This window comes from Rhizophagus irregularis, chromosome 12, assembly GCF_026210795.1.
Source record: "Rhizophagus irregularis chromosome 12, complete sequence".
NCBI lineage: Eukaryota > Fungi > Glomeromycota > Glomeromycetes > Glomerales > Glomeraceae > Rhizophagus > Rhizophagus irregularis.
In genome coordinates this window covers 3996638-4017133 of record NC_089440.1, presented here as the reverse complement: position 1 = coordinate 4017133, position 20496 = coordinate 3996638, and the positions used below count along the sequence as shown (strand labels likewise).

Genomic DNA, 20496 nt, shown 5'->3' with positions numbered 1-20496 from the left:
AAAAATCTCTCCATTCATGTCTTCTCATTAACAGAATTTGGTATGTAACGGCTGTACCAATTTTATGGAGAAATCCTAATCTTCATTATAATTTTAATAAGAAAGGATTACGTTATTATAACCTTGATTCCGATAAATCAAAAAAAATATTATTTAATATAATACTTTTACATTTATCAGAAGAATAGAGAGATATTTTGAAGAATCAAGGAATTAATGATATTAACAATAATCCCTTGTCGCACTAAGTGTCACTCATGATCACCTTCATACAAATTGCGAATGATTAGCTGAGTTTATAAATGACCGGGAATCTTTGTTTAGTTATTTCCCGGCCTCGTATAGATAGCCGGGAAATTACTAATTTTAGTTTAAAATAGTTAAAATAGTTAATATTTAATGAGTGACACGCTCCAGGGGATTACCCGTTTATTTCATGGGAAGGGGAACATTAGGGTTTTTTTCCCGAAGGGAAAAAAACCCTATTATTCCAAACTCCCCATGAAATAAATAATACTAATTTTATTTATACAGATAGATATACACGTCCTTTACTTAATTATATTAATTTTTGGAAATTTACTATTTATAGAAGATATGATTTATGATAGTAGGATTGAAACGTCCAACGTACCTATTATAAGAACGAGATATTAAAGTTATTCATAAATAAAAATACTAACTTTATTCATCTTAGTATTTTAAAAATATTTCATAATATTTCAGGATTTGAATGTTGCTTTTCAAATCTTGAATCCATTCATTGTAATAATTATATTAATGGTAATATTTTCTAGATATGTAAATCAATTAAGAAATTAAGACTACTTATTGGAATCATTAATTAATCATCATAGACAATTTACAAGTTGTATTGAAGGATCAATTGATTAAACATGCAGATACAATTGTATGCTTACTATGAGACTTAAGAGATTTCTTTCATATTTTGTAAATTTATTAAGGTTAGAAATTGTTTTTAACGTATTTTGGGGAAGAAATTTTAAATTTATCATTACTCATTTAAAAATTTTAAAAGTCCGACTAGTTTCACCTAATATAGTGACAAATATAGTAATCGAAAACACAAATGGTAACCTTTCTGAAATTAGTTTAGTTTATGATGATTATGATCATGATGATGGAATTAAAAAAATTATACAAACAATATGTCAAAATTGTCCAAATTATCATACAAGATTGGATTATTTATCTCAGAATTGGAAATTTTATTAACTACTGTAGCTTTCAATTTTATCTGGTAATACTCTTTACAGTTGGTTTGACCAAACCACTTTGGATAAATTATTAAATTTTCACCAATTAATTTGTTTAAGTTTGAATTTATTAATTATAAGATTAATTTGGATCATGTAAAAATATTTATTAACAATTGGAAAGATAGAAATCCTATGTTATTGAAATTATATAACAAAAATAATTTTAACGATAAAATAAATCAACAATTAGAAGTTTTAGCCAAAGAATATAAAGCAAAGGGAATAATTAAAAAATATATCGTTGATTATAATAGAGTAAATATTAATGAAGATTTTGAATGGAATTAATGTTACTTTATTACTTAATTATTACGTATTATATATATAATGTCATTATATTTTCAATCATTTACAATTGTTTGTAAAAATGTCAAAATGGAAAAAAGAAATTTGAAAAAGACCTATATATACAGTATATATATATATATTCAAAAATTTAAAATTCATCTAGGATTTAGACCAAGGTTTAATATTAAAATGAATCAATAAATAGAGCTGAATAAATTACTTTCTGTGTATAGTTTTGGCTTATCATAAGCACGTTCGGGAGCTATTTATACAGGTAGATTGATAATCTTCCTCAACAAGAAAAACTAACGATTATTATGAACGATAACAAGTGAGAATTAACAGTGAGGTGAACTTATTATAATAGTATACTTATTTTTTATTTGCATCAATTGAATATTAATTTTATACTGATATATATTTATTTTAAATTCATCCGATCAATTTTGCAGGATGGATCGTTTATTTTAAACTTTTATCATTGCTTATATCATAACATGGAAATAATTCAGATATTACTTCATGCATAATGCAATATCACTAATAATTTTTTTTAAAAAAAATATTACAAGCCTAAAAACTACGCCAAAAGTGCATCTGATGTACATATGGCTAGTGCTTCGATCCGGATGAAAACTTGAATATTTTCATGTGAAGATTATGGCTGAATTTCAGATTTAAACAGACTATAATTTAAACCAACATTAAAGTATTCTTATCCCAAAAATTTATACTAATTCTGGCCAAACTCATAGTGCCAGCGAAATTTAATGAAATTCAATCCGGATGAAAATCTGGATAAAACCGCTACGGATCGAAGCACTACATATGGCGCAGTTTTGATTTAGCTTTTTTTAAAAGAATTAAATGAAGCTACTGAGTTAACAGACCCAAAAATAAAAAAAAATATTTTTAGGTTGAAAAAAAAAAATGTGAAATAGATGATGTTTTAAATTTTACTTTTCTTTGATCTATCAATCAAGTCTTGTGATGTACTATAAAAAAAATGAAATTACTTTTTTAAAAATTTTTTTTTATTAAGTTAGAATTGAGTATAATTTTGAAAACCGCTGAAATAAATTTTTTAGTTATTACTGTTTACAGTATCAAAAGATTAAGGTATATTACAGTATTAAATATTTTTTTTATCAATAAAGTAAAAAAAGTTAATTTTATCAGGATATAAGTTCTACCTAAAAAAGGAAAATTTTATCATTTAACATGTATTATTATAAAAGGAAATTAAAATAAACCAGAGAAACAAATTTTTTTTTTTTTCAGAGACTTTTAAAATCCGAATCTTATTTAAATGACCAAAAAAAAGAAACCCTTAATCATGAGGTCATAACATTAACACAAAAATCTAAATTATGTAATATCAATTAGGGAAGATTTGCATTTAATAACGAATAAGATTCAATGTAACGACTGTAACATCCAATTTTTTTTTTTTAATTCGAATTACTTTTTTTAAAAAAATAATTTTTTTTCATTTGAGTATATTCGCTAAATTATAAGTGTTATATTTTTACTTAGAAAATATTAATAAAATGGATATTTCAAACCAAAATTTAGATACAACTGAGATTACAATAAGAAATAATTCTAAAATTAATGCTAAAAATTTATGGAAATATGATGATAATTGTGAATATCAGGTAAAAATATTATAATATATAATAAACAATATAGATATTTATTAAAATTTTTTAATCTTTCATTTTGATAGATCCACGCTACAATTTTTTCAACTGATTCAACTACTGAATCAGATGAAACTATTTCCTCTTTTAAAAAAGTAAATATTATGGATTTAGAAAAAAGAAAAGAAGTATACGGAGTATGTGGAGAATGTAATGAACCAGGCACAGGATATCTTTGGTGTCAACCTTGTAATGCTAAAAGATTTAAGGATAATTTTAAAAATTGGACTAGTGGAAATAAAAATATTGATGAATTGATACAGCAATCACAGCTTAATACTTTTTTTGCTTCAAAATGTCTTGAATGGATACCTTTTGAAAAATTTGAAAATGTTACCTATCTTACCAGAGGTGGTTTTAGTAAAATTTATTCGGCTGACTGGCCCGAAGGAAGTATTTGGAATTGGGATATTGAAAATCAAGAATGGGAACGAATTTCAAGAAAAGTTGCATTAAAAAGTTTAAATAATTCATCTAATAATATAAGTAATGATTTTTTAGATGAGGTAATAAAATAAATCTTACTTATTAATATTTGTATTTTAATACATAATTTATTAACAAAATTTCTCTTTTAATAATTTTAGATTAAATATTATATTTCAGGTCATTTTCATGCTACTAATACTGTTATGTGTTTTGGAATAACTCAAGATCCAGATACTAAAGATTATATGATGGTTTTAGATTATTATGAAGGAGGAAATTTGAGAAATACTTTAGTGAAAGGTTTAGATTATAAAACCAAAATTAGTTGTTTATTTTGTATTATAGATGGACTTTCAGGTATTCATGATGCAGGAAATATTCATAAAGATTTTCATTCGGGCAATATATTACATGATAATAATTATGATATACTATCAATTAGTGATTTAGGAATGTGTCAACCAGTAAATAATGAAGAGCAATCAGTTAAAAAAGGAATTTATGGAGTATTATCTTATATGGCACCGGAAGTTTTACATGGATATCAATATACGAAAGCAGCAGATATTTACTCATTTGGAATAATAATGAATGAATTTATGTCAGAAGAAATTACTTATAATGATATTTCTCATGATAATAATTTGGCTGTTAATATATGCAAAGGATTTAGACCAAAAATTTCTGAAGATACACCGAAATTAATTGCAGATTTGATTATTAAATGTTGGGATGCTAAGGCAGAAAATAGACCAACTGCTAAAGAATTACGTCAAATAATCTTTAAATATGATAAAGAAAAGGAAGATGAAAACAGTGAAATTAGTTATCAAATAAAAGAATGTGAAAAAATTAAAAAGAATAAATTAAAAAACAGAACAAATGAAAATAAATCTAAAAATCCTCAAACACACCCACAAGCAATTTATACTAGCAGACTTTTAAATTTTGAAAATCTTCCAGAACCAGTTAATTCAACCGATTATTTATCTTCATTTCAAGGTAAATATACCGACGTTTAAAAAATTAATGTGAAAATATAATTTATTGATTTTTTTATTTTTTTTAATAGAAACTATTTCACCGTCATCAGCAAATCCAAGTAAGTTTATATTTGCATAATTAAAGATTATTGTGATTTTACAATAATATTTATTTTCATTTTATTAATAGTTTCTGAATGTTTGGATTGTGAATTAAATGAATTAGGTAAGACATTGTTTTTTTAAATATATGAAATTATTAATTTAATTTAATTATTATTTTTTTTAAAAAAATAGATCTCAATCAAGACGATGATGAATAAATTTTAAGGAATAAATTTATTTATCGCCCATAGCGATGCATCGCCTCCAGGCAAAATTACGTAATGCCAGCCAAAATAGAGAGGTTGACACGGGCGACAAAAGGTAGCGATGACATCGCACGCGTGACGAATAAATTATTTCAATTTTAAATTAGTATATTGTTCAAAAATTTTTAGTATTTTTTTTTTGTTATTTATTATTCCATTTCTTATATAAATTCCTTTTGGTTTTAGTACTTTTATTATTATATTATCTTTTTTTATTTTTATTATACAATGTACTATTTGATCAAAGAAAAATAAAATTTAAACTATAAAATTAATACACCATCATGTTGTATACTATTTTATTTTCTAAAATTTTTTAGTTGTTAATATTATTTTAATATTCTTTGAGTAATTGTACGGCAAATTTGATTGATCAATTATTGGCGAAATAGAAAATTACGTAACTCCAAAACTTTAGAATATTCGGTACAAAAAAAAAATAATAATAATCTCGATCTTTAATTTCCTATTATTTAATTTTATTTTTATTTGAGTTTAACCAGAAAATAAGATATTACTACCCCACTTTTCGTCGCATTCTCGTGATAATTACAGAATAATTTATAGTTTAGAGTGTAAAACAAAGTGTAGAACGAATATATGCAAATTTAGGGTGTACAAGTAACGTATAATAAATGTTAATAAACAATGAATAAAGAAATAATAATAACAAATTAGACTGACAAAAAATATTGGTGTCTCCACTGGCGATCTGCAATATGATCTAAAACTAAGAATAAAAACAAATGCATCTCTAAACGGATTTAAATTTTATAAGAATAACATTAATACTTGGATAAAAAAGATCCAATCTCAGAGTAATTTCTATAAAATTTTTATTAAACCGACAGACTGTGGAAATTAAGGGGAAAAAAAGATTTTATATGTTTTACGATTTTTTTGCAAATAATTTGTAAAACGTATGAAACTTAATGTCTTGAATGAGTACTTTTAATATGTTATTAGTAATTTATTTAGCTGACTGGGCTGAAGGAAATATTAAATTTTGAGATATTGAAAATCAGAAATTAAACTGCATAAAAAAGTCAATAATTCATCTAATACAGGTATTGGTTTATATTTTAATTAGTATTTATTTCTCTTTTTATTTTTAATAATTTTATTAGATTAAATAACATATTACAGGTCATGAGCATTATTCCATAGTATTATAGAATAACTCAAGTGGTTCGGTTCAGGTTCCATCCAGTTCAAACTTGTCTGTAAAACTTAGATTTTAAAACATGCTTTAAAACTATTTTTATATGTATTATACCTTTCCGAATATATCATGACTAATAAAATAGATTCTTGATCAGTGGCAGATTGTGTAAAATTTGATGAGTCATTTGTATAATTAGCTCAGATGTATTTTCTTCACTTGCCATGTCTTAATCTAAGAAATATAAAATTATGCTCAAAGTCTCGAACATGCTTGAAAAACTAATTTTGGATTTAAATATTAATAGTAAAAATCACATGACCGTAAATTCTGTTCAACCAATTTCAATCTCAAACTCGATTAAAACTGGTTTACTGAAACCTGATAACATTCCCTAGGTGAAAGTTTAAAATATTTTTTAATGAATACTTTCTGTAGATTATACAAAAAAAATTCATATTTATTATTTTAGATAGGCTTTTGACTATTTCATTAGTTATGAAAGTTGGTCCTTGAAAATTTTAATGTAAATTTATTAAGAAAATAATTTCTTTTTCGTAATAAACTATGATGAAACATAATTAAATTAAATTAATCGAGAGGAATTTCTAATATGTCTATAATGTTTTACGTTCTGTACGAAAGAAATTAAAAAAAAAATTGTTTTTTAGGTTAGCGTCACGCATAGATCTTAATAAAAAAATTATTTTGTTATCTGGAAATAAATATCTGGTTAATTTATTTTACACGTAATTTTTTAACAAATTATTTTGTTATTTTACACATGCTTTTACAGTTACTTTAAATATAAAAATGTTATTACATACTAAAAAATAATAAATGAAATAACTGTATATAATATATATTTTGTCAATTAATTCTTTCAGTAAATATAAGTTTTAAATCGACAGGTCTTAGTAAAAATTGAGGTGCTAATAACAATTTGTCCTTATTAATGCTATTATCAGGAAGGGTCCAATTATATTTGAGCACTTTAAAAAATAAAAATGTTAAAAAAAGATATGTCATTAATTAATTTTTAATAATTATTATAAATAAAAATTCTAATTACTTACATAACATTGAAATAATAACTTTTTGTTCCATTAAAGAAAAATTTTGTCCTAAACTATAAAAAAAAACCAAATATTTTTAAAATTTTTATTTTTTTTTAAAAAATAACCGATTAATTAACTTATTGACTTATAGTATATATTATTATTATACATACCAATTTCTTGGACCAGCAGAAAAAGGAATCCAAGCAAATGGATGTCTTTTTTCGTTATTTAGGAATCTTTCAGGATTATATTGTTTTGGATTTTCCCAATATTGTGGATTATGATGAATTTGCCAAGCATTTACTATGACTGTGGTGTTTATTGGCAAAATATGTTTACCAATCTTGACTGGTTCCTTTAATTTTCTAAGAGTTATCATTGGTACCGGTGGATGGATTCGTAAGGATTCTCTAGCTATTGCACTAACGTATTTCAATTCCTAAAAATATAATATTTTTGTTTTTGAATATAAAAAATATGAGTACGGAATGATTATAATGAATTAATACCTTTAATTGATCCGAATTTGGTATTGTATTTGGATAATTACCGAGGACACTAATTACTTCTTCTCGTGCCTTTTCTTGCATTTCCTATTTATTTTTAAATTATAATATATATTAATATTTAAATCAAATAGAAAAAAAAATACAATATATATATATAATTTTAAAAAATCACTTACTGGATATTTTGCAAGATAATAAAGTGATACACTCAATGACATTGAAGTTGCTAAAATAAAATTTAAAATGAGATGGATGAGTAACAAACAATACTTTTCACACATATTACATCCAGATTAACTACTTACTATCATGGCCTGCGGCAAAAATGTTTACCATCTCATCTCTTAATTGTTTCACATCAGTATTAATTCCTTCCTGTTCACCAAGTTCTAACATACTTGTTAATAAATCATGACCTTTATGAGGATTTTTCTTAATTTCATTTCTCTTTGTTTCTATAATATCAAAAATAAATTCGTCAAATTTTTCGATAGCATTCATGAATTTTTTGTTAGATTCTATCCATCGAAATACGCGACGAAAAGGAGATACAATAGTTGAAGTAATGTATTTATAAACTTTTATAATATGAGGAATTTCTTCAGATTCTAAACACTATATATATTTATATTTAATAATAACATAAAAAAAATAAACACATGACAAATATTGACAAAATATTTTTCAAACTCTTACGCCAAATTTATATCCAAAAGCCAATTTTCCAAGCACTTCAATTGTAGTACGTTGCATAATTTCGAATACATCAATTGGTCGGTTTAAATTTTGTTGAATGAAGGAAATAAGATCTAATGTAGTTTCACCAACCATTTCTGGAGATAATGCATTATTGAACGCTGGGGTTGCTAATTTCCTATAAGTTCTCCATATCTGTAAAATAGTTTAATTTTATCTTAGGAAATTAATACGAATAATAATGTCAATGTCGAGTTACTTACGTCACCATTAGAAAATGATAATCCATTTCCAAAAAATTTATATAAATTACTTGTAGGATTCTGTTCAGTCTTAGGAGCAACATCCTCTATCAAATAATTTCATTAATTAAATAAATTTTTATTATAATTCTATATTGTAAAAATTTTACATACCTGATTGAGTTAATAAAATTTTAGCATACTCAGGGCTTGCAATGTTTACATATGTAAATTGGCCGATGCAACTCTAAAATTATTAAATACAATTTTAGGATGTACCGGTATATGTACAGTTGTGTGTATTATGAGACATACAAAATAAAAATCATGACCCCCTGAGAGTTTGTGAATTAAATCTCCAATTTCATCGTAATTTCTTTGTCGAAAATATGCCCATGCTACGGGTAATCCAGAAATAAAAGAACATCCTCAAATCCTTCGGGTTTTTTATTTTTTTTAAGAGCATATTTATAAATAATAACCAGAATAATAGCGAAAAATATTAATCCAAACATTTTTCTAATTAAATCAAACCATTGAATAATTAATTTCAATGACATAAACACATGTGAAAAATATATTAAACATATTAAATAATTTTACAAAGAACTTATACAACTAAAAGCGTCAATAAGAACTTTCAAAATCTAGTTTAAGTAAGGGTTTACTTGATTCTAACAAGTTCAAAATGAAAATTTAATTAATAATTCTTTTGAAAAAATACATTTTCGGAAAACACAAATGCATATTGGCGCAGGAACTTGTACGATAGGTAAAAAATTCAGGGTCGATTTAACTTCCAGGATTGTTACACAAAGTATAACATCAAACAAGGTAACACGACGATGATCCTGATGTGGGTATGGCGCATGCTGTCATACTCAAGAAATGATGAGTGATGCTATATCGGTCACAGGACCGAATGATTGGATGAAAATGGGCCACTACGTGACCCATTTTCACCAATCAATGAAGGACCTTGTGACCGTTATATAACTGGCTGAAATAAGAATTAACTATTTAGCATAAAAGAAATACATAATAACACTTGTAATATGCTGATCTAACAATTTACGCCAAATATTGGGACGTACTATAAAAATATTTTAATATATGGCGTATTTTTTCTGATTTTCTGAAGTAAGGAGTCATTTAATGAATTGGAAATGTATAGATTAATTATATACTAAAAATTTTTTTTAAAAAATTTATTTCTATTTTTTAAATACTATTAAAATAAATTATTCAATTTAAAAAATTACAGTCATATTATAATGACTGCTTCAATTATTTTTATGTAACATTTGAAATTTTTTTTTTTTGAGATAATTAATAAATAAATAATTTAAACAACAAAGAAAATTATTAGAAGAATGGATATTTTTATAGAAAGAGAGATCAACTTGCATGTCATTTAAAAAAAATTAGTCATTTGTTGTTGCTTCACATTGGGATTAATGGTCTTAAACCATATAATAAATTATGCAAAAATAATAATTAAATTTATTAAATTTATCATAATTATAGTGATATAAAATCATTTTAGCAATGTAGTTATTTTAGATACAAATCATATGATGATTTTGTCTTTTTTCTTTGAATCTTAAAATCTTAACCCATTCGAACAAGATTGTATTGATTACTTTGAAAAAAGGAGATGAAGAGGAAAAGTCATTTCTCACTTTGACCCAACCTCCATAATCTATAAATGTATGAACAACAGATACAAATGTAGAAACACTAACAAATACTTCACTGTCAAGTTTGACACCATATTTAGAAACTCAAATATATTTTTACAAAAGTGATTTTTATTTAGCCTTGTATATTCTTTCAACCCACAAAAAGGGCTTTTCCTCTTATAAATTAGCTAAGGAAATCAAAACTATCCAAAAAATCAGCTTGATTTGCTTTATATCGTTTAAGACCTCCCTGAATTTAAAGTTATGTTAGAAAACAGTGTAGAAGTGATGAGACCTTAATTGGAGGAAAATAGTAGAAATAGGCATAAAGATCTCATATCTTTTCACATTAATAATAATTCAACAAAAAAGGGTAGGTCGCTTTATTCTAGTTCTTCCTTAATATTTATATTAACAACTGGGCGAGGAATATCATCTAATTAACAGACATCAAGACCAGAGAATTTTCAAGCTTTGCCTTTTACCCGTGAGCTGTAAGCGTAAAATTATAGGGGTATTTAGAAAAAATTTGCTGTAAAGTTTGACTTCTATTTGCAACATGCTATTTTAGTTTCTCACATAAATTATTAATTAAGTTATCAAATTCTTGGATAAATTTAGGAAAGATATTATATCTTATATATTTCATTTAAAATTTCTTCCCTATAAGTATGGGTGGCCAAATTTCTCTCTCTCCTAAAATCAAATCAAGGTTGGGGTCATCAATGTATCCTCATTGAGTGGCTAGGCGAAAAGTATCCCGTGGATTACGAACTTAGGTACCTTTGCTGGTTTAAGATTTTTTGAAGAGTTTTTCAGGATAGTTTATTTCTAACTTCAACAGCTTGGATGGCGGCCATTTCATCTAACTCATCTTCCACATTATGAAGAGAATTTTTTTTGTAATTTCTTTCATCCGAAAGAGTGATTGAAGGTCGATTTTGTCTTTTGAATATTCATTCTAATCTTTTTCTTTTTATTTCAATTTTTCCCTTATCTCTCCAATAACTTTTTCCACCTTCCTCTCATAAATATCATAATTAATCACTAAATCAGCATATGTTTTAACTGGCTCCACATAAGTTTCTTGATTTTCTTTTGGTTTACCTTTATAAAATCTTTCTATTTCATATTCAACTGGTTTAGTGAATTTTCCTTCCTCTAAACCTTTTTTGTATCTGGCTAATCTTCTTTCTAGTCTTGTTTTTTCTGATACTTCTAAATAAATTTTTAAGGGAGATTTTTCTCTTATTTCTTTATTGAAAAAGGATAGCATTCCTTCTATTATAATTATTGGAGAACTATTAATTAAAGTTATTGAACGAGCGAATTTTCTTTCTCTTGAGTTTTCATAAATAGGCAAATAGATACTTTTCCCGGCTAAAAGGGCTTCTAAATCTTTATTTAATTCTTCCCACAGAAATATTTCATGTAAAATGGGGTTGCGGGACTGGAAAAGGAGGGGACTGTAAGCGTAGTAATTATCAAAGGGAAGAATTAAAGCTTTTTGCTGATTTTGCTCTAAATATTCTCTTAATTGTTGAGTAAAAGTAGTTTTTCCAGATGCTGCTCCTCCGGTGATTAATATTAGGAGAGGATTTTCATCTTTTGTGGGGTACTGTTCTTCGATCGGTGGGTTGGATACTTTCATTTTTTTCTTCAGGGAGAATTTTTGTTTCTTCTATAGGAATTTTTTTCATGGGTTATTTTTTATTTTTCATAATTGGTAAACCCGTTGGTAATGTTACTTCAAAAATGAAACATGGCAAAAAGCGCAAATAAGCGAAGCAAAAATGAATCAAACTATAACAAAAATTCATGCAAAGAATCTGAAAAATTTAAAGAAATATACTGTACTGGCAATATTCAATTGTTGAATATTAATGGCAATATTAATTCTTAGAGAACTAAATGTGAGTGGTTGTGATACTTTAGAGGAAATAGATTGTGCAGAAAATGATGGAATTAATTTAGCGAATATACTCAATTGTAAAATTTTAATAATACTAATAAAAAAAAAATCTCATTGATATACCTTAATTTAGAATTTTGTGTTAATGTTTATAACCAACTTGCGGATAAGATCGGATAATCTTTTTTTTTAAAAAAAATTCTTTTATTATACTTTATTTAGTTAGTATTGTAAAAAAAGAACCAATCAAAATTTCAATAATCTTGGCCATCAAAACGTACACATGACCTCGACGGCTTCACATTATCGTTATCGTAAAATTCAATTTCTTTTTTTTTTCTATTAAATAATAAAAATAAAATAGGATGAGTAGTTAGCTACATTTATTTTAAATAAAAATTCATAAAATACAAAAATTTATTTCACGGATTTTTATTAAAGAATATAATACGCTTAATTTATCTATACCAGATATAGAATAAATCCATTTTCCAACAAAAATCCTATAATACTTTTTTGCAGAAGAAAAAAAACAATTCATCATAACATAGAATAAATTCCTATTTTTTCCTATTCAATAATAAATTACTTTGGGAATGGTGAATAGTGAAAGAGCTATTATCATTACTTTATATCTTCTAAAAATTCCCACTATCATTTTTATTTGCCGAATATTTCTTGACTTTGTTATACGAAATAATAAAAAATATAAACATTTCGTGAAAATTATAAACAATTAAAATTGTAAAATTGTAGTTAAACGTTAAAGTCATTATATCAACCCATAAAATTAATATTATTGCTCTTCATTACTGAAAAGTAATTTTTATATTAAACTTCTTATCAACCATGATACTTATTAATACAATTGAAATATTAATGATTTATTTATTATTAATTTTAGATAATTTAATGTGATCAAATCTATTAATAAAAAATCAATTTTATTACAATACTAATCTTCAATTTTTTAGATATGAATAATTGATAAATATGAGCCTTACTATATTTCCATCAAATGTTCCAGAATAACATTAAAGACTATCCTCAAGTTCAAAATAAAATTATATTTGATAATGTGTTTTTTTTTATATTTTCATTTAATGTTAAATGTGTATTTTAATTTCTTTCATCTAATAATAATATAAGTTTAAAATTTAATAGACCAAAAAATCACATGCAAAAGAAATTACCTTTAGAATTAATGTCAAATTTAATAAAATCCATTCTTAAGGAATCTGTAAAATAGAAGAATAATTATTACTCTAAATAGATTAGAATAATTATTTTGAATTAAAGTTACCTGAATATTCTAAATCATCATTATCAGCATTTTTTGGTTCTGGAAGATTTTCAAAATCTAAGTCTACTTGTATAAACTGCTTGAGGATGTGTTGTATATAAGAGATTACTAGTAGATATTAAAGGTGACGAAAAGATAACTTATTATTATTATCATCTGCTTCTTTAATTTGTCATAAATTACGGAATCCACTTTATTTTTACTAATAGTTCTCCATAAATCATAAAATAACTTCCGTAATTTATCGACTTTACTAACATTGATTAATTACGTCAACAACCAATTAAGAGATTTTATATGACAAATTTTATAGCTAAGAATTCATCATGAGCTATATCATGATAAGGAGGCAATCATGTACAAATTTCATGCACAATAATTCCAAATCCATAAATATCACTTACTTGAGTATATTCTCCCCCTCTTAAAACTTCTGGAGCTACACCAAATATTTTTTTATCATCATCATTTGAGAGGATTTGACATTTGCCGGTTGACATAATCCCAAGTTGGTAATATAAGCCTGATGGTAAACATTACTTAATATATTCCCAGTATTAGATGAACTATTTAGTCTTTTTAATTTCGCCAAATTTTGATTTTTAAAATCCCAAAATTTAATATTTCCTTCAGCTTAGTTAGCTGAATAAATTTTATCAAATAACATAAAATTTCAAATTATAAATTAGTTTCATACGTTTTACAACTTTTTTTACTTATAATTACATTAATATTTGGATAAAAAAGATCAATCTCATAATAATTTCTATAGACAGACTTGTCTATGTGGAAAATTAAGGGAAAAAAAAAGATTTAAGAATTTTCAGTAAAATTTTATGCGTTTTGGTTACAATTATCTATTTTTTTTCTTTTTTTTTTGGATCAGCTCTATCGAATATCGATCATATGACAATTAAAGTTTTAAGAACATAAAAAAAAATCACTTTCTTTAATTATTTTTAAAATAATGAGAAGTAAATTTATATTTTCTGACTTTTTCTTGATAAATAACAACAGAATATTGTTTTTTTTACTTCTGTTGATAATTTATGCATGTTTCAGTCATTTCACACAAAAAACAGAACCAATATTCAATACAACTTGGAGTCACGTAATCTTCTATTTCGCCAATAATTAATTAAATCATGCTATATACAATACGAATTTGATATTTAAAAATTTAGTCAAAGTCTCAAAGAATATTAAAATAATATAGGCAACTAAAAATTTTTAGGGAATAAAATAGTATACAGCATGGTGATGTATTTATTTTATAGTTTAGATTTTATTTTTCTTTGATCAAATAAAGACATTGTATAATAAAAAATAAAGAAATTTGCTAAGATAATATAATAATAAAGTACTGAAATCAAAAAGAATTTATATAAGAAAATGGAATAATATATAATAAAAAGAAACTACTAAAGTTTTTTCAATATACTAATTTAAAATTGAAATAATTTATTCATCACGCGTGCGATGTCATCGCCACCTCTCTATTTTGGCTGGCATTACGTAGTTTACCCAGAGTGATGCATCGCTATGAGCGATAAATAAATTTACTTCTTAAAATTTATTCATTATCGTCTTGATTGAGATCTATTTTTTTAAAAAAATAATAATTAAATTAAATTAATAATTTCATATATTTAAAAAACAGATGTCTTACCTAATTCATTTAATTCGCAATCCAAACATTCAGAAACTATTAATAAAATGAAAATAAATATTATTATAATAATCACAATAATCTTTAATAATGCAAAATATATACTTACTTGAATTTGCTGATGACGATGAAATAGTTTCTATTAAAAAAATAAAAAAATCAATAAATTATATTTTCATATTAATTTTCTAAAAGTCGGTATATTTACCTTGAAATGAAGATAAATAATCGGTTGAATTAACTGGTTCTGGAAGATTTTCAAAATTTAAAAGTCTGCTAGTATAAATTGCTTGTGGGTGTGTTTGAAGATTTTTAGATTTATTTTTATTTTTTCTGTTTTTTAATTTATTCTTTTTAATTTTTTCACATTCTTTTATTTGATAACTAATTTCACTGTTTTCATCTTCCTTTTCTTTATCATACTTAAAGATTATTTGACGTAATTCTTTAGCAGTTGGTCTATTTTCTGCCTTAGCATCCCAACATTTAATAATCAAATCTGCAATTAATTTCGGTGTATCTTCAGAAATTTTTGGTCTAAATCCTTTGCATATCTTAACAGCCAAATTATTATCATGAGAAATATCATTATAAGTAATTTCTTCTGACATAAATTCATTCATTATTATTCCAAATGAGTAAATATCTGCTGCTTTTGTATATTGATATCCATGTAAAACTTCTGGTGCCATATAAGATAATACTCCATAAATTCCTTTTTTAACTGATTGCTCTTCATTATTTACTGGTTGACACATTCCTAAATCACTAATTGATAATATATCATATTTATTATCATATAATATATTGCCCGAATGAAAATCTTTATGAATATTTCCTGCATCATGAATACCTGAAAGTCCATCTATAATCTGAAATAAATATCTTATTTTGATTTTATAATCTAAACCTTTCACTAAAGTATTTCTCAAATTTCCTCCCTCATGATAATCTAAAACCATCATATAATCTTTAGTATTTGGATCTTGAGTTATTCCAAAACAAATAACAGTATTACTAGCATGAAAATGACCTGAAATATAATATTTAATCTAACATCATTAAAAAGAGAAATTTTGTCAATAAATTATGTATTAAAATACAAATATTAATAAGCAATATTTATTTTAATTACCTCATTTAAAAAATCATTACTTATATTGTTAGATGAATTATTTAAACTTTTCAATGCAACTTTTCTTGAAATTCGTTCCCATTCTTGATTTTCAATATCCCAATTCCAAATACTTCCTTCGGGCCAGTCAGCCGAATAAATTTTACTAAAACCACCTCTAGTAAGATAGGTAACATTTTCAAATTTTTCAAAAGGTATCCATTCAAGACATTTTGGGCCAATAAAAGCATTAAGTTGCGATTGTTGTATTAATTCATCAATATTTTTTTTTCCACTAGTCCAATTTTTAAAATTTTCTTTAAATCTATTAGCATTACAAGGTCGACACCAACGATAACCTGTACCTGGTTCATTACATTCTCCACATACTCCGTATATTTCTTTTCTTTTTTCTAAATCCATAATATTTACTTTTTTAAGATAGGAAATAGTTTCATCTGATTCAGTAGTTGAATCAGTTGAAAAAATTGTAGCGTGGTACTATCAAAATGAAAGATTAAAAAATTTTAATAAATATATATATTGTTTATTATATTATAATATTTTTACCTGATATTCTTCATCATCATTATCAATTTCTTTCCATAAATTTTTAGCATCAGTTTTAGAATTATTTCTTAATGTAATCTCAGTTGTATCTAAATTTTGATTTGAAATATTCATTTTATTAATTTTTTCTAAGTGAAATATAACACTTATAATTTAGCGAATATTGGGAAAAAAATTATTTTTTTAAAATAAAGTAATTCGAATTTTTTAAAAAAAAATTGTGCCGTTACGTTAAATATTATTCGTCATTAAATGCAGATCTTCCTTAATTGATATTACTTGATGAACCTTAATTTAGAATTTTTTTCTCTTGTTTTATTTTATAATAACATATGTAAATGATAAATTTCCTTTTTTAGGTAGAACTCTCCCATTTTTTAAATTATAAAAAATTTGATTTGATCTGAAATTTTAATTAAAAAGTTTTCTAATTTATTATATTTTGTCAGTATTAAATGAAAAATTTCATATACTTATTTTCAAGTCATATATAATTTGTTCTATTTACATTTAATACTGTAGTTCAAATTTAATTAAGTTTAATTTCCTATTTCCTATTTATATATTTACATATTTAAGTTACTTCCATTTTATAAAGTTATTATAATGATGAATATTTCGAAAATTAGTAAAAGTATTTAAAATATCATTGCAGATTAAAAGATTAAATCGTACTAATATTAAAAAGAGAGTTTGCAATAGATATTCTAATAATATAAAAAAAGTTTTGAGGAAAACAAATAGTAGCAAATGAAATATGCGGATTATCTAATCAACTTTTTACTAATACATTAATTAATAGGAGATATACTATTTGGTATTTTTATCGATTATTTTTATCGATTATAGAATTTTGCAATCCGCAATAATATTAAATATATAGTATTGTAAATGTTTAAATAATAATTATTAATAATTAGGAATACAAAAAAGAAGCAAATATTGCATCTTGCTTTTATTAGCCGCAGATTCTGCTCACAGGCGCAATAATATTATTATTATAAGATCTGCAAATCTTGCGGTTAATAGAAAACTGCGGAATGTGAGCATTTTTGGGCGCAGAAATTTTTTCAGCAATATATACAATAAGAATTCGGTACGACGACTATGTGATTTATTTTTTTATTAATACATAAAACTTATGAAACAATTGTTCGTAAACCGGTACAGTATTATATATTATTTTCTTTTAACATTAAACGCTTATTGGACGGAAATATACTTTTTTTTTTACACATTTGCATTAAAGCCTAGTAACGATCACTATTATCAAAGATCGGGACCAACTATGAATCAAGTCACAAATTTTAAATACAATAACAGCAGAAGATTATCAGCAAATTAGTTCTGATAATATTTACACATCAAATACCAATTTATCATGTGAAGAAATATCTCAAATTATTCAAAATTTTGATAGAATAAACATAAAAGAAATAGAACCTATAACACAAAACATTGATTCATATAATGATTTAAGTATTTTAATTGATGAATTAACTAATCTTATGTTTAAAGCAGTAAATGAAGGGAAAGAAATAATGGTAATTAAGCAATGTTTTTTAGATAATATTAATAATTATCAGATAAATTTACAAAAAATTTATAATTGGCTTTTAAATAATCAAGATAATTCAAATTCTATTTATTTACTTGGATATCTTAATTATTATGGAATTGGAATTAATATTAATATGAAAAAGTCACTTGAATTATTTCAAAAAGCAGCAAAATTAGAAAATATTTTAGCCCAACTTGATGTTGCCAATAGGTATTTATATGATGATAATGATAAAAATAAATTAATTGAAGCTTTTGAAATATATAAAAAATTAGCAGAAAGAGAAATTCCATTTAGTATAGTTATGTTAGGTTGTTGTCATGAAAATGGAATTGGAACTGAAAAGAATGAGAAAAAGGCATTTAACTTATTTCAAAAAGCTGCATATTTGGGAAATTCTTTTGGATTATGGAAGTTAGGATGTTGTTGTATATACGAAATAGGAACTAGTATCATTAATGAACAAAAAGCATTTGAATCATTTCAAAAATCGGCAGATTTAGGTCATTCATGTGGAATATACGATTTAGGAGCTTGTTATGAAAATGGAGTTGGAATCGAAATTGATGAAGAAAAAGCATTTGAATTATATCAAAAAGCAGAAGATTTAGAAAATTTATATGCAATAGATGCGTTAGGATGTTGTTATATTACTGGAATTGGAACTGATAATATTGATATGCAAAAGGCATTTGATTTATTTCAACAGGCAGCAAATTTAGGAAATTCTTCTGCTCAATATAATCTTGCTGCTATGTTTGAAGATGGATATGGAATTAAAAAAGACATGAATCAGGCAATTTACTGGTATAAAAAATCTGCCGAACAAGATTATCAAAATGCTAAAGATAGATTAATGGAACTTCAAATTGTGTAATTTTACTTAATTAAGGTAAATTATAATTCTTTTTATTTTCTCAATAATGTTTAAATAATGTTGTCAATATTAATTTGAATTACTCTTGAATGATTCAATCGCAAATATTCAACGGAAACCTGGAGTAGGAAAAAACTGTGTTTAATAATTAATTACATCATGTTGGCCTTGATAGATTTTCTTTTAAAATTTTGAGTATATTATTTATACTGTATTGCTGGAGGCAAATGCATTTAGCTAACTAGCTTACATTAAAAGTTCAGATAATTTCATCTGATATATTGTAAGTAACTGACATGCTATAAGTACCAACTTTCTAATTTTATCTCAAAATTAGGTCACATTTATTTATTTTTTTTTATAACGTAAATCAAATACTAAAGGCTGTTTATGAAGTTAAAGCCCATCTATAATTAGTAATAATAAAGTGACATTTTATACTAAAAAATTTTAGCCGACAGTATATTGGTTAGGAATGTCAATTAGTAAATGATTAAGGATTCATAATCCTGAGGTTTATCATCCTAAAATTTTTATATTCCCAAATCTCATTAACCAATAATAGTCATGCTCAAATAATTATCTGATTTGATTAAGTAATTGAAAACCAAATCACAACAATGGAACTTATATATATATTGTCTAACAGTATATGAGTTATTGGAGTATTTATTTTATTTATTTTAATTAGTAATTATAGTACCGTATTTACTAATACAGAACTTTAGTGCTGAAAAATTTTATTATAAGTAATCAATAATCAATTCATCTCACTTAATGGCAGTATGTTATTTGCGTAATAAACGAACCATTTTACATTGAATGATCCAAATTATGAGATAATGAACAGGATTATGAATTTCGGATTATTGAAATTTTGGGATTGGGTGAATGTCAGAAATTGGAATATATAAAAGAAGCAGGTAATTACTCGTTTGATAGTAATGAATGACTACTCACATTAAGAGAACTGATAATTATATTCCTTACCTATAATATATTTTGATCATCCGGTTAAGAGTTAAATAAATGTTTATACTTTAACATTGTATTTGTTAGATACAAAGTGTACAATTTACATAAA

General features: G+C 24.6%; 6 protein-coding genes across 6 annotated transcripts; 2 read left to right on the top strand and 4 right to left on the bottom strand.

The window, feature by feature from the left end:
• Nucleotides 1–3118: 3118 nt before the first annotated feature.
• Nucleotides 3119–5006, top strand: OCT59_004408 (uncharacterized protein; the record flags this gene model as incomplete). The annotated part of the gene is made up of 7 exons (XM_066148257.1): nucleotides 3119–3226; nucleotides 3298–3408; nucleotides 3859–4057; nucleotides 4151–4702; nucleotides 4773–4802; nucleotides 4874–4909; nucleotides 4981–5006. The coding sequence occupies 7 exons, from the start codon at nucleotides 3119–3121 to the stop codon at nucleotides 5004–5006; spliced, it is 1062 nt and encodes a 353-aa protein (XP_065996876.1).
• A 2080-nt stretch (nucleotides 5007–7086) lies between these two features.
• OCT59_004407 (uncharacterized protein) lies at nucleotides 7087–9312 on the bottom strand (the record flags this gene model as incomplete). Its single annotated transcript, XM_066148256.1, has 10 exons — nucleotides 7087–7208; nucleotides 7293–7345; nucleotides 7448–7716; nucleotides 7787–7870; nucleotides 7963–8012; nucleotides 8092–8401; nucleotides 8483–8677; nucleotides 8746–8831; nucleotides 8899–8971; nucleotides 9259–9312. 10 exons carry the CDS (start codon nucleotides 9310–9312, stop codon nucleotides 7087–7089), a joined length of 1296 nt encoding a protein of 431 aa, XP_065996875.1.
• Nucleotides 9313–11382: 2070 nt separating this feature from the next.
• OCT59_004406 (uncharacterized protein) lies at nucleotides 11383–12057 on the bottom strand (the record flags this gene model as incomplete). The annotated part of the gene is made up of 1 exon (XM_025308385.2): nucleotides 11383–12057. One exon carries the CDS (start codon nucleotides 12055–12057, stop codon nucleotides 11383–11385), a length of 675 nt encoding a protein of 224 aa, XP_025180711.1.
• A 1380-nt stretch (nucleotides 12058–13437) lies between these two features.
• On the bottom strand, nucleotides 13438–14121 carry OCT59_004405 (uncharacterized protein; the record flags this gene model as incomplete). The annotated part of the gene is made up of 4 exons (XM_025325548.1): nucleotides 13438–13451; nucleotides 13512–13556; nucleotides 13622–13700; nucleotides 14026–14121. The coding sequence occupies 4 exons, from the start codon at nucleotides 14119–14121 to the stop codon at nucleotides 13438–13440; spliced, it is 234 nt and encodes a 77-aa protein (XP_025180710.1).
• A 1073-nt stretch (nucleotides 14122–15194) lies between these two features.
• Nucleotides 15195–17088, bottom strand: OCT59_004404 (uncharacterized protein; the record flags this gene model as incomplete). The annotated part of the gene is made up of 7 exons (XM_066148255.1): nucleotides 15195–15220; nucleotides 15291–15326; nucleotides 15400–15429; nucleotides 15499–16050; nucleotides 16144–16323; nucleotides 16770–16905; nucleotides 16975–17088. 7 exons carry the CDS (start codon nucleotides 17086–17088, stop codon nucleotides 15195–15197), a joined length of 1074 nt encoding a protein of 357 aa, XP_065996874.1.
• Nucleotides 17089–18115: 1027 nt separating this feature from the next.
• On the top strand, nucleotides 18116–19412 carry OCT59_004403 (uncharacterized protein; the record flags this gene model as incomplete). The annotated part of the gene is made up of 2 exons (XM_066148254.1): nucleotides 18116–18143; nucleotides 18298–19412. The coding sequence occupies 2 exons, from the start codon at nucleotides 18116–18118 to the stop codon at nucleotides 19410–19412; spliced, it is 1143 nt and encodes a 380-aa protein (XP_065996873.1).
• Nucleotides 19413–20496: the final 1084 nt, after the last annotated feature.